This window comes from Oryctolagus cuniculus, chromosome 3 (genome assembly GCF_051225735.1).
Source record: "Oryctolagus cuniculus isolate XC-2025 breed Fujian yellow rabbit chromosome 3, ASM5122573v1, whole genome shotgun sequence".
NCBI lineage: Eukaryota > Metazoa > Chordata > Mammalia > Lagomorpha > Leporidae > Oryctolagus > Oryctolagus cuniculus.
In genome coordinates, this window is record NC_142869.1 from 986,359 (window position 1) to 998,805 (window position 12,447).

The 12,447-nt window shown below is 67.6% G+C and overlaps 2 protein-coding genes across 10 annotated transcripts in view; one reads left to right on the forward strand and one right to left on the reverse strand.

The window, feature by feature from the left end:
• Nucleotides 1-1,917: 1,917 nt before the first annotated feature.
• Nucleotides 1,918-4,524, reverse strand: DUSP28 (dual specificity phosphatase 28). Its single transcript, XM_051839352.3, has 2 exons — nucleotides 3,040-4,524; nucleotides 1,918-2,916 (listed from the first exon to the last, which is right to left on the reverse strand). The coding sequence occupies exons 1-2, from the start codon at nucleotides 3,412-3,414 to the stop codon at nucleotides 2,710-2,712; spliced, it is 582 nt and encodes a 193-aa protein (XP_051695312.1). The 5' UTR covers nucleotides 3,415-4,524; the 3' UTR covers nucleotides 1,918-2,709.
• A 25-nt stretch (nucleotides 4,525-4,549) lies between these two features.
• ANKMY1 (ankyrin repeat and MYND domain containing 1) overlaps nucleotides 4,550-12,447 on the forward strand; it is a 44,145-nt gene continuing 36,247 nt past the window's right edge. For 6 of the 9 annotated variants that reach the window (XR_016231302.1, XR_016231303.1, XR_016231304.1 and 3 more), the window contains exons 1-4: nucleotides 4,687-5,042; nucleotides 6,138-6,345; nucleotides 7,123-7,266; nucleotides 9,925-10,397. Coding sequence is in view for 5 of the 9 variants with exons in the window: in XM_089328755.1 (XP_089184881.1) it covers nucleotides 4,894-5,042; nucleotides 6,138-6,345; nucleotides 7,123-7,266; nucleotides 9,925-10,397 (974 nt within the window). In the remaining 4 variants the exon portion in view is untranslated. The other 3 variants (XM_089328756.1, XM_089328759.1, XM_089328760.1) reach the window with 3 other exon arrangements.

Sequence of the window (12,447 nt, forward strand, 5' to 3'; positions counted from 1 at the left end):
CCGGCGCCTGGAGCGCCGAGCGGGCCGAGGCGCCGAGCCGGGAGCCTGGGGCGTCGTGCGCGGGGCGGCGGAGTGGTCTCCCCAGCCCTGCACTCTGCGCTGCCTGCCTGGCCCACGCCAGGGAGAATCCGGGAGGCGGGACGGCCGCTCCCCGCGGGCCCCCAGGTCGGCGGTCTCCGTGCGGCCTGTGTGTCCGTGAGCCTCCGGCCCCAGAGATCCCTCACCGCCTCCGTGGGTCAGCCTGGGAGCCTCACGGCTGCGCTGTCAAATACGGAAGCGCGGTCCACGTGTGGCCGTTTAAATCCTCACCGGGCGCAGCTGCGCCCGCCGTGCGTGAAGGGCCCGGGGTGCGAGGTGCGGGCTGCGGGCAGTGGACGCAGCACGGCTCCCCAGCAGGTCGGCGGGCGGTGCTGTCCCGAGGCCCGGCAGACAAGGCTGCGCCCCACGCCTGGATCAGCCAGCCCAGGCCGGGGAGCACCACGGGGCGCTGCTGTCGCCGCCTCAGAATTCCGATTCCCAGGGGGGAAGGGGCCCCTGGGCAGCCGCATCCCCGGGGAGTGCTGTCCCCCTGGACTCGGGGCCCTCCAGCGGATGGCAGAGAGGGCGCGCTGGCCATGTGCACTCCGACAGGAGGCATCGCCGCGGCGTCCCCGGAGGTGGGGCTCGGGTCTGCACCCCGGACTTGAGGGGGCGAGAGCGGGCAGGCCCGGGATGCTGGAAGAACGTCGGTTCTCAAAACTCACGGCGGCGGCCGCGCTGCCCTCGCGCCCAGGCTTGGGGTCCTGCACCTGCTGCCTCGGCCTCTGGACTTGGAGGAGCGGTGGGCGGGGTCTCGCCCCTCCCCTCGCGCCCCTGCGGAACCGGCCCTCTTCCCGGGGCGAGCCGGCCCCCCTGCATTTATGCTGGAGCCGGCAGCGAGTCTTGAGGAAGCAAATCGGTGTTCGGCGGCACTGAAGCCGGCACAAACGCCCTTACAGGTCACGGAACCAGTGTGGGCCGGGAAGCCGGGGCAGTGCAAATCGCAAGCCCCCAGGCAGCGGCCCCGGAGCCCCCCGCCCGCGCCTGGAGCGCCCCTGGCGGCAGGAGGTGGCGTCGCTCCCCAGGCGGGGCGGCCGGAGAGCTCCGGGCACCGCGCCTGCCCCGGGCTTGGCAGCCCAGTTTCTGCCTGCAGGCCTCTGGCCTCCGAGGCGGTGAAGCAGCGCTCATACCTGCCTGCAGCCCACCTTCTAGCCACAGGGCCTGGGCGCGCCTTTCCCGTGTGCTGGTGCCCCAGGCGCGATGGACTCCTGGCCTGACCTGGGAGGCACCCTGGAAGGGGTGGTGTTTGGACTGAGGTCGAAGGAGCTGCGGTTGGAGCGGGTGTGACCCACAGGTGTCCTTCCACCCTCGTGGCCAGGGCCAGCAGGGAGGTGCCCCGCGCTGAGGCTTCTACACCTGTGAGCAGGCACTGGGTGGAAACGGGGACGGACTGCTGAGCCCCCTCTCCAAGCTGGGGCCCAGGCAGAGGCTCCCTAGGGGGGGCTGGGCTGGGGAGGGCCGAGGCAGGGGAGCCCTCCACAGGGCTGAAGTGGGGTTGGTGGCCTGAGCAGCAGCTGCTGGGCCGCGGCTGAGGCACAGTTCGCAGGGTGTGGCGCGTGCTCTGACGAGGATCACGTGTCCCGTCACAGCCAGGGGTGCGGGGATGCCAGCCAGAGGCCAGGTCCCTAGGGAGGGTGCTGCCACCAGGCCCATGGTGTCCTGCTGGACAGGAGGCTGAGCCCCAAGCCGAGGGCCTCAGGGAACCACGGCTGCTCCACTGGGCGGGCCCAGCCTGGCTGGAAAGGACAGCGGGGCCAGTGCTGCTCCTGGGCCGGGCAGTGCCTGGCAGGTGGCACCAGCCGGGGAGAAGGAGCGGATGAGCACCACCCGGGCTCCTTGTTCATCAGGTTACGCGTATTTATTTATTTATCTGAAAGGCAGAGTTACAGAGGCAGAGAGAGGTCTTCCATCCACTGGTTCACTCCCCAGGTGGCCACAATGGCTGGAGCTGTGCCAATCAGGAGCCAGGAGCCAGGAGCTTCTTCTGGGTCTCCCACGTGGGTGCAGGGGCCCAAACACTTGAGCATCTTCCACTGCTTTCCCAGGCCACAGCAGGGAGCTGGATCAGACATGGAACAGGTGGGACCAGGCCAGCATCCACAGGCAGTGACTACCCACCAGCCACGGCGCCGGCCCCGTACGTGTGAACCCGTGTCTCCGCTGCCTGTGATCCAGACAACTACTTCTGAATTTTCCTTTTCCTCTTCTCCACTCCGAGCTGCTGGATATTGACAGCAGAGGATCTTCCAGAAGTCTCTATGGCATGGGCTGTCCACGGGAGGAGGCCGGGTGAGGGCAGGTGGGGGCACCATGCTGGTACAACCTGGAGACTAGGTAGGGTGTTGGGGGGCAGGCTGGACCAGGGGTCCCCTGACCCATGGAGTCGGCTCTGCCTCGACACCAGAGCCCCAACCTCTGCAGGGGTCGGTGTTCAGCTCTGGGATGGGGACCCTGAGTGCCTGAGGGACGCAGGAGAGGCCACTGGCTGGCCCCGCCCGCAGCTTCCATCTCCCCGCACGGAATTTCTGCCCGCCTGGAACCTCTCCAGCAGCTTGGGTTTTCCTGGCCAAAGTCTGCTGGGGCGGACGAGGCTCTACCCCCACCCCGGTCAGCTTCACGGGGCCCGAAGGCTCAGTGCGCCGCGGGGGAGGGAGGCGTGCGGGTCTGCGCTGGAGACCCCTGAGGCTGCACGCCGGCAGCCCCCTCCGGGGGTAGGGACGTCGTCGCCAGAGCCTCGCCGGGCGTGCAGGACCGGGCCTGCAGGGTCTGCTCGTACTTTTGCAGCTGAGACCAGAAGCCCGGATTGGGTTCTGCCACCGGGCGTGCGCTCTTGACCATCTGCCAAGAAGCCAAGGAACCAAGTCAGGTTGCCCACGCGTCACGTAGCAGACCCAGCGGCTGCTGGGAGCCCGCCCCGCCCCCGGCAGGCTGGACCCCGCCCCTGGGATCAGCCCCGCCCACCTGGAAGGCGCGCTCCAGGCTGAGGCCGCGGTGCCGCATGAGGTAGGCCGTGCACACGGCGGCCGAGCGGCTGCGGCCGTTCTTGCAGTAGACCAGGCAGGCGCCGCCGGCGCGCACCGCGGCCTCCATGGCGGCGCAGGTGGGCTCCAGGTGCGCCAGCAGGTCCTCCGCGGGGTCGTCGAACACGGGCACGCGCAGCTCGGCCACGCCGGGCGCGCGCGGCCCGGGCTGCTGGCGGGAGACGTTGACGCACAGCGAGATGCCCTCGCGCTGCAGCTGCTCCGTGGCGGCCGCGGCCCGCGCGCTCCCGAGGAAGAGCGCGGGGGCCACGCGCGCGAGGGGCGGCGGCGGCGGAGGGGCGGCCGCCGGGCGCATCGCGGACCCGCTGGGTCGCGTCCTCCGAGGCCGGCCGCCCGCGTCCCCCGCAGTGCCCTTGGCCCGCGCCGCGGCCGCGGGGAGGGCCGGTGGGCGGGGACTCGAGGGACGCCCGGGCCCGGAGGCTACGTCGGCACCCTGGCTGAGGCCTCCGCGCCGTCCTGGACGGGCCCCGCGGCCGCAGGCTTCTGGTACAGCGCTGACCCACTGCCCTGCGCGAGTCCTGCTCACGGGGGCACGGCTGCCGGCGCTCTACTGTCGCAGCTCCGGGGTGGCCGCGCGCAGTCGTCGGTGCCGAAGCGCGGCCCCCGGCCCCTGCTCCCGCCAGCCCCGCACCTCCGCCTGGTCCCCGCGACCCCCGTCAGCCCCCACCCCCCACCTCCGGCCCCCGAGAGCCCCCACCCCCCACCTCCGGCCCCCGCGTCCCTCCGGCCCCACGCGCTTTGCTCCGAGGCCGGCTGACGGCGCCCAGCACTCGTCTGGGGCGGACCTCCGTTGGGTCGCGGTGCTCGGTGCGGGACCGCGCACATCGGGCCGCGCTTTGCTGGGTGTCCACGCCGCCGCCAGCGGGGCCAGGGTCGCCCGCAGCGGCCTCAGGGCAGCGGAGAGCCATCACCCCGAGGATCGGTTCTGGATCTGCCCCGCTTACCAGTTCACCCAAACTTATTAAGATTTATTTATCGGAGAGGCAGAGTCCTCCATCCGCTGGGCGAGGGCCACGGGGGTCAGGGCCCACGCGGGTCAGCGCCCGCGCCACAGCCGGGACTCGAACCGGCGCCCACACGCAGGCAGCGGCTTAGCTCACCCCGCCTCAGCGCGGACATTCCATCACTGTGAGACCTTTCCGGTCTCGGGGGCCGGGGCTTAACACCGCGGCCGTGGACTCCCCCGCTCTGCCTCCCCATCCCCTCCTCCAGGTCGCTGGGTTGGGGGTGCGGGCGCCCCTGGCCCGGCCTGCGGAGACGCTGTCCGCCTGGCCGTGCTGCCTGTCCACCGAGCCGGACATCCCGGCTCGGTCATACGGTGGCCGCGGGTCGCGGGGCACGCGCGGGCCAGCCTCCGCGGCTGGCGGGAGCAGCCGGCGCCCCAGCCCCTCGGCCCCGGGAACGGCGGCGGCCAACGCGGCGCGTCGCGGGGCAGTGAGGTCACAGAGGGGGCGGGGCCGGGCCACCGGGCGCGGATTGGCGGAGGCCGCGCGCGTGTGGGCGGGGCCTGTCTCCAGGGAAACCCCGCGCTGCGGTCGCTGCAGTCCGACCGACAGGCGAGGTCTGCGCCGCGTTGTCCGCTGCCCGGGGAGACCCCAGAGCCGCCGGACGGCGAGGGCCGGGAGGGGGGCGGCGACCCCGGACTCGGCGTCTGGGCGGTGGGGGCGCCGCTGCCCGGCAGGGTCGGGTCCCCAGGAGCCCTGCGGGCCCTGGCCAGGGGACCTGAGGCGTGCGTGTGGCCCCGCTCTCGCTCCCAGGTTCGGAGGCTCGGAACATGGAAGGCGGTCTTTCCCCCTTCATCCCAGACTACGAGGCGGCCGACGCCTGCGACCCCCAGCCCTCGCCGCAGGGCAGTGCCAGCGCGCCCCCGGCCGACGGGGACCCGCGGTCGTCGCCGGACAGCTCGGCCCTCTTCCCCCAGAGGTGCGGGCCCGCCGTCGAGGGGTGCGGAGGACCGGCGGGCTGTGGCGCGGTCTGGAGGGACAGGGGGCCGCGTCGGCCGGCGCTGCCCTCACGACGCCCGCCGTGGGCGCGGCGGGTTGCTGGTGTCGGTCGGAGCCCCAGTCCGGGGTGGGGAGCGGCCGGCCCCGGTCAGGAGCGGGCCCGGGCGCTCGGCCGTGCGCAACGCCTCATGCGCAGCCAGCCTGTCTCTGTCGTCAGCACCCAGGGCAGACGGCGCCACCCCACTTTGCGGATGGGGAGACTGAGGCAGGCCGCGCACGACCTGCGGGCTGCTTCCGTGTCAGAAAACTAATAGAATTTCCACTTCTCTTCTTTCCCCCGTAGGTCGCCCCTTCCCCCGGGAGGGGACGCCACCCCGCTCTCAGGGGCGCCCTCTAGTGGATGGGCTCTGAGCGGCTGCTGGCCCGAAGGCTGGCCCCCGGGGCTGTGCTGTCCGGAGGCCCGCAAAGGGCAGGGGAGCCCAGCGCTGCCCCGGCCACGGGCGTTGCTGCGCCCCCCGGCGGCTGTCCCTCTCACAGCAGGCCACCGGAGCCCGCCTTGTGCGTTCCCCGCGGACACGCGCTCTGCTTGGCTCGGCGTCTGTGGGCTGGCGCTGCAGGGCTGGCCGGTGGGGCAGTGGGGGTGTGAGGGCTTCGGGGTCGCATGCTGCCTGCCAGGCCATCAGCAGGACGCTGGGCAGTCAGCAGGCCGGAGACAGGTGCAGCGTCCTCAGAGTCCCCGGGAGCCGCGAGGGTGGAGAGAGAGAGAGAGAGAGAGAGAGAGAGAGAGAGAGAGAGAGAGAGAGAGCGCGCGCGAGAGCGCCCGTGTGAGACTGGCAGGGGTGGGCTTCACTGAAGTTAGCAAGCACACCCAGCAAGAGCCGGAGAGAGGCCGAGCCGCCCGCCGGCCCGCCCCCTCCGTCCGGGTCCGTCTGTCCCTCTGTCCGCTGCCCTCGCGCGTGGGTGCTGTCTGCTTCCTGCCTGGCGGGGGCCGCAGTGGGCTCCTGCAGGGCCCGGGCTTCCCGCTCCCAGGACCCCCGCAGCGTCCTCACTGCCCCCCTCTGCTCTGCCTTCCCAGGGAAGCCCCCATGGGCCCCGAGGAGGAGGAGGAGCAGGAAGAGGAGGAGGAGGAGGAGGGAGCGGAGGGCTTGGAGGGCTGCCTGGAGGAGGCCCGGCTGCAGCTGGAGGAGGGCGAGCAGCACTGGCAGGACGGCTGCTTCTACCGGGGGCAGTTTGGGCTGAACACGAAGCTGGGATTCGGCGAGTTCTCCTGGCCCACGGGCGAGGTAACCCTCCCTGGCCGGGGCAGCGGGGCCTGCGGGGGAGGTTGGGGCTGAAGTCGCCTTGCGTCTAGGCCGACAGAGGCAGAGAGAAAACACCTGCCCGCACCCGCCCTGAGGCCAGGCCCAGGGTTCCGGCTTCTGGGGTCCCTGCTGGGGCAGCGGCCCGGGCGGGGTGTGCCCTGTGTCCTGCGGGACGCTGGATTCTGCAGGTTTCCCAGTGCTCCCTCCCCTTCAGGGAGCAGCCCTGATACCTGGCCCAGCCCCTCCACCGGAAACGCAGTAGGAGCTGGAGTCTCTCGCCCCCACGTGGCCATGCCCACCCTGGCAGCTGTGGCCACTTCTGTGCTCACCAAGCCCGTGCAGGGGCGGTGGGAGGGGGAGCTGGGCTGGGAGGGGCGGAGCAGGCGGGCTTTGGGCGGGGCAGAGGGTGAAGCAGGCAGGCTGTGGGTGGGGCTGAGGGTGGAGCAGGCAAGCCTTGGGCAGGGCCGAGGGGTGGAGCAGGTGGGCTGTGGGCGGGGCGCCCTGTTCAGCGCCTGGTGGGTGGTGTGGCCAAGCCCACATCAAGCTGGGGACTGGGCAAGGCGTCCTCTGCTTGGTCTGTTGGGCTCAGCTCTGGGCACTGGACCTGCCTCCCTGCCGGGCGGCCGTTGGCCAGGGTCTTCTGAGGAGGAGGTGGGGTCACAGCCCGGAGGGTGGGGCCCAGGGGTGAGCAGAGTGCCCCCCACCCTGTGGCCTCTGGCAGGGCAGGCTCCTCACTCCTCACTGGTCTCTGCCCCACAGTCCTACCGCGGGCAGTTTTACCGGGACCACTGCCACGGCCTGGGCACCTACGTGTGGCCGGACGGCTCCAGTTTCACAGGCACGTTCTACCTCAGCCGCCGGGAAGGCTACGGCACCATGTACATGAAGACAAGGGTCTTCCAGGTGAGGGGGTGGGGCCCTGGGTGTCCAGGGAGGGGATGGGGCCCTGGGCGTCCAGGTATAGGGGGCAGGGCCCTTGTGTGTCCAGGTGAGGGGGCGGGGCCCTGGGTGTCCAGGTGAGGAGGGGCGGGGCCCTGGGTGTCCAGGTGAGGGGGTGGGGCAGGTGAGGAGGGGCGGGGCCCTGGGTGTCCAGGTGAGGGGGTGGGGCAGGTGAGGAGAGGTGGGGCCCTGGGTATCCAGGTAAGGAGGGGCGGGGCCCTGGGTGTCCAGGTGAGGAGAGGTGGGGCCCTGGATGTCCAGGTGAGGGGGTGGGGCAGGTGAGGAAGGGCGGGGCCACTGCACACTCAGACTGGTCAGCTCAGCAGCTGGGAGTGGGGACGGACGTGGGTGGGCGTGTGGTCAGGCACGGGGGGCTGCAGCAGTGCGGAGAGGGTGGAGAGCAGGACACAGAATGTTCTAGTCTCCCAGTTTTCCCTGGACACAGCAGGCTCCACTCTGTTTCCTGGGCTCCGTTTTTGCGGCTGAGGAGCAGCTGGGTCTTGCTCCCCGGAACAGAATCTGTCTCTGGCTGCTGTTCCGTTCCTCCCATCTTCTGTCTAGGCCGTGTCTTGCTTGGGACCCGGAAGGTTCCGTCTGCCTGTGGCTCCTCTTCTCTCGCCCCTGTCTCTGGGAGTCCGGGTGCACCTGTCGGATCCACTCTGGGCCTTGGCGAGTCTGTCCTCCCAGGGGAGTGGTTCTGTGGGTCTCTCTCTGTGTGTTTGGGGCCAGGGTGATGGAGGTGGAAGTGAACAGCTGAGCGAGCGAGTCAGTGAGTCTGGGGAGAGGGCCACGGCCGCGGCACCACCGGGACGACCAGGGTGCTTGCCAGCGGCGGTGCCGGCTCCTCCCCACGGCATCAGCGTGTGAACGCTGCGCCTCCTGCACGCCCCGCGGGCTCGGCTGTCACCTCCTTGGTTGAGCCGCTCCCATGGGGGCGTCGTGGCGTCCCGTCCTAACCCTCCGGCCCCCGGTGACGCCCGTTCTGCCTCTGCTACGTCTAGACCTGCGCGAGCTCTGCTCTGCTTACCTTACTGCCTTACTGGGTGTCTTGTGCGACTAGCGCGGTTCTTGGCGCTCATTCTGGACACGAGCGCTGCTCGGTGGTGTGAGTCACACGTGTTTCCTCACAGTGGGCTTGCGGTTTATGTTCTTCAGAGTGTCATTTGAAAAGCACATTTTTAAAAAATATTTATTTATTTGAGAGGTAGAGTTACAGACAGTGAGAGGGAGAGGGAGAGAGAGAGAGAGAGAGAGAGAGGTCTTCCATCCACTGGTTCACTGCCGTGCTCCGTGGCTCCCGAGTGACAGCACCGTGACGGCTCTGGGACTGCTGGGGGGCTTCGTGTCTGTTGTCGGCCTGGGATCGTCCCTCAGGGAGGGGACAGGATCTCCGCCTCGCTCGGTCCACCTCCCGGAGACAGACACAGTCCCTGGCTTTATTTTGCCTGCCTATTAAAGAGCGCGTGTTCAGGGTCTTTCTGGAGTTTTGCTTAATTATGTAAAACATCTACATTGCTCCAAAGTTGACTCTGGAAGCCATGGGCGACCCCGGGAGCCAGTGATGGCTCTGCTGTGGGGTCACCGCGGAGGTGGACATGGTGCCTTTGTGACTCGGCCCGTGGGTAGCGCTGTGGGGCGAGGGTGTGACCCCTTCTCTCCACAAGATCTGCAGCAGCTGCACCCCAGGCTCTCCCTGTGCCTCACGCCCGCTCAGTGCCTCTCAGAAGCCTCCAGGGCCCCCGGCCTGCCCGAGGGTCCCCCCCCCCCCGCCCGAGGCCGCGCACTCCCCGCTCACTGCTCCGCACGGTCCCCCACCACCTCCTCTGCAGCCTCTGCAGTCTGCCCCCTCCAGCTCCGCCTCCTGCTGCAGACTGCAAGCGTCCTGCAGGGGGCAGTGTCGAGCACCCTGGACCCACGGGTCCCACACCCAGCCCGGCCTCAGGCACTGTCCAGCACACGGAGGGCTCTGAGCAAATGGCCTGTGCAGGCTCCAGGGAGGGAGAGCCCCCGGCCCCTGTGTGTCCCCTCTGCTCTCCCGGTGGCCTCCGGATGTCCAGGGAGAGGCCCCTCCTCCAGGGAGTGGGCACCTGGCAGTGCGCCTACCCTTGTCACTTGTTCCCGGACACCTCCCTGACAGCTGCTGCAGGAGTCTCCTGGCGGCAGCCCTCCTGGCTCCGTCTTTCTGAGTATCCTCCGGGAAGGGGGGGAGGGGGAGAGGTGACCCACCCCACCCCATGGAAGCACCTGGAAGCTGTGTGCTCCTCCTCCTCCTCCATCTTTCACCCTTGTTCTCCTCCTCCTCGCCCCCCTCGGTCAGGCCTGCAAGGCCTGTCCAGTCCTGTGCCCTGCACGCTGCCGGCCCCCAGGGTCGGGTCTGCAGGGAGCTGCCTGGAGTGAGCCCTCTGTGCAGGGTCTCCCACCCACTCACTGTGAGGCCACGCCCCTCCCTGCCGTCTCCCTCGCGCCTGCTCCCCAGAGCACCGGCCCCTGCCCCAGGCGAGGTCGGTGTCAGCCACGGCCACGTGGGTGTGTTTCCGGGAATGCGCTGTCTTCCTCTGACTTTGAACCGGCCGCAGAGTCAGCCCCCTCCCCGGCTCGGCCCCAGCCAGGCTTCTCCTGCAGGGGCTGTACAGGGCGGACGAGCGGTTTGGGCCCGGCGTGGAGACCTACCCCGACGGCAGCCAGGACGTGGGGCTGTGGTTCCGCGAGCACCTCATCAAGCTGTGCACGGAGGCACCCCGCGGCTTCTCCCTGCTCAGCCACCCCGAGCTCGCCTGCTTCTCCGAGCAGTCCAGGGCGAGACTCAGCCCCTCGGAGGAGGGCAGGGCGGAGTGCGGCCCGCAGCAGGCGCAGGACCCCTTTCTCTACGAGTACAAGCGGTTTCTCCTGCACGAGGAGCTGCCGCTGCCGCCCGACATGTACGTCTACTCCACTGACCACTGCCACCTGCCCATGACGCGCGCCTTCCGCAGAGAACTGGACGCCTGGATCTTCCTGGACGACGCCCCCCTGTTTGTTGAGGACGAGGAACCCTGGCTCATAACAAATGAGACCCCTTTGTTGGTCAAAATCCAGAAGCAAGCCTACAAGTTCAGGTGACCCACAAGTGCCCTCGCTGGACAGGTGTCCCCTGCTGCTGTCAGGGCCCGAGCGATGGCTCAGTGGGAAGAGGCTGCTCTGTTTAAGTGGCTGACGCAGCCCGAGGATCCTGGGGTGAGGGAGTCCCTGCCAGGCTTGCAAGGACGGATGGGTTGGTGGGTGGGAGAGTGCACAGGTGGGAGAGAACCCAGGCAGGGTTGTGGGGCCAACTACGTCCGGGCAGGAAATGGACGCCGCACCTGTGGGAACAAGTGGGCGAGAGGTTCCTTGGTGAGCATGAGGTCAGGGCTGCCACCAGGTTGCTGTGGAGCCCTGGGAGGGGGCACGGCTCCCATTCCTGAGCTGGGGAGCTGAGGGCGAATCCTGGCTCTGGGACCTGGGGCGGTGAGAGCCAGTGCCCCCTGAGCTGCACCCGTGTCCCGTCTGCTGAGAGTGTGTGGTCGGGCGCCTGTTCTGTGTCAGCGCAGGCTCTGGCCAAGAGCTGCAGGTAGAATGCAGAGCACCGCTGGTGCCTGTGGGCTGGGGGCCTCTGGCTTCTCCAGGGATAGCCGTGAAAAGACGGAGCAGCTCTGATGGTCTCCACAGACCCCCACCACAGCAGCAAAGGAGACAGCAGCCACCGAAGGAGAGCTGTTCACAGTACTCTCGCTCGCTCTCACTACACCGTTTATTTTTTAAAGATTGATTGATTTCAAAGGCAAAGCAACAGACAAAGAGGGAGAGACAGAGAGAGCTTCCATCCACTGGTCCACTCCCCAAATGGCTGCAACAGCCAGGGTGGGCCAGGAGCTTGGAGCTTGGTCTTGTCTCCTGCGTGAGTGCAGGGTCTCAGGCGTCTCCTGCCTCCTCAGGTGCTGAGCTTCAGCTGTCTGGGTAGCAGCCGGCTGTTCCGTAGGCCCAGTCACACTGGACTGTTGTAGAATGCACGTGCCTACTTTCTGAGTACAGGAGAATGTTTCCATCCATATAACCATTCATGCAACCACAGACCCATCCATCTGTCCATGTAACCACCCATCCATCCATCCACCCACCTGTCCATGTAGCCATCCATCCATCCATCCATCCATCTGTCCATGTAACCATCCATCCATCCATCCACCCACCTGTCCATGTAGCCATCCATCCATCCATCCATCCATCCATCCATCCATCCATCTGTCCATGTAACCAACCAACCGTCCGTCCGTCCATCCATCCATCCATCCATCCATGTAACCATCCATCCACCCACCTGTCCATGTAGCCATCCATCCATCCATCCAGCCAGCCAGCCATCCATCCATCCATCTGTCCATGTAACCAACCAACCGTCCGTCCGTCCATCCATCCATCCATCCATCCATGTAACCATCCATCCACCCACCTGTCCATGTAGCCATCCATCCATCCATCCAGCCAGCCATCCATCCATCCATCCATCTGTCCATGTAACCAACCATCCATCCATCCACCCACCTGTCCATGTAGCCATCCATCCATCCATCCATCCATCTGTCCATGTAACCATCCATCCATCCATCCACCCACCTGTCCATGTAGCCAGCCATCCATCCATCCATCCATCCATCCATCCATCTGTCCATGTAACCAACCAACCGTCCATCCATCCATCCATCCATCCATCTGTCCATGTAACCATCCATCCATCCATCCACCCACCTGTCCATGTAGCCATCCATCCATCCATCCATCCATCCATCTGTCCATGTAACCAACCAACCGTCCACCCATCCATCCATCTGTCCATGTAACCATCCATCCATCCATCCACCCACCTGTCCATGTGAGCATCCGTCCATCCATCCATCCCATTCTATTCCGCTCATCCAGGTAGGCATCCACCCACCTATTCACCCATCCATCCATCCATGAAACTATGAAACCAATCAACCATCCATCCATGTAACCATAAATCCATCCATCCAGGTACTCCTTCATCCATCTATCCACCCACCCACCTATCTATGTAACCCTCCAATTATCCACCTATCCATCCATGAGACCAAACAACCAACCATCCAACCATGCTTGTAACCAACCTCC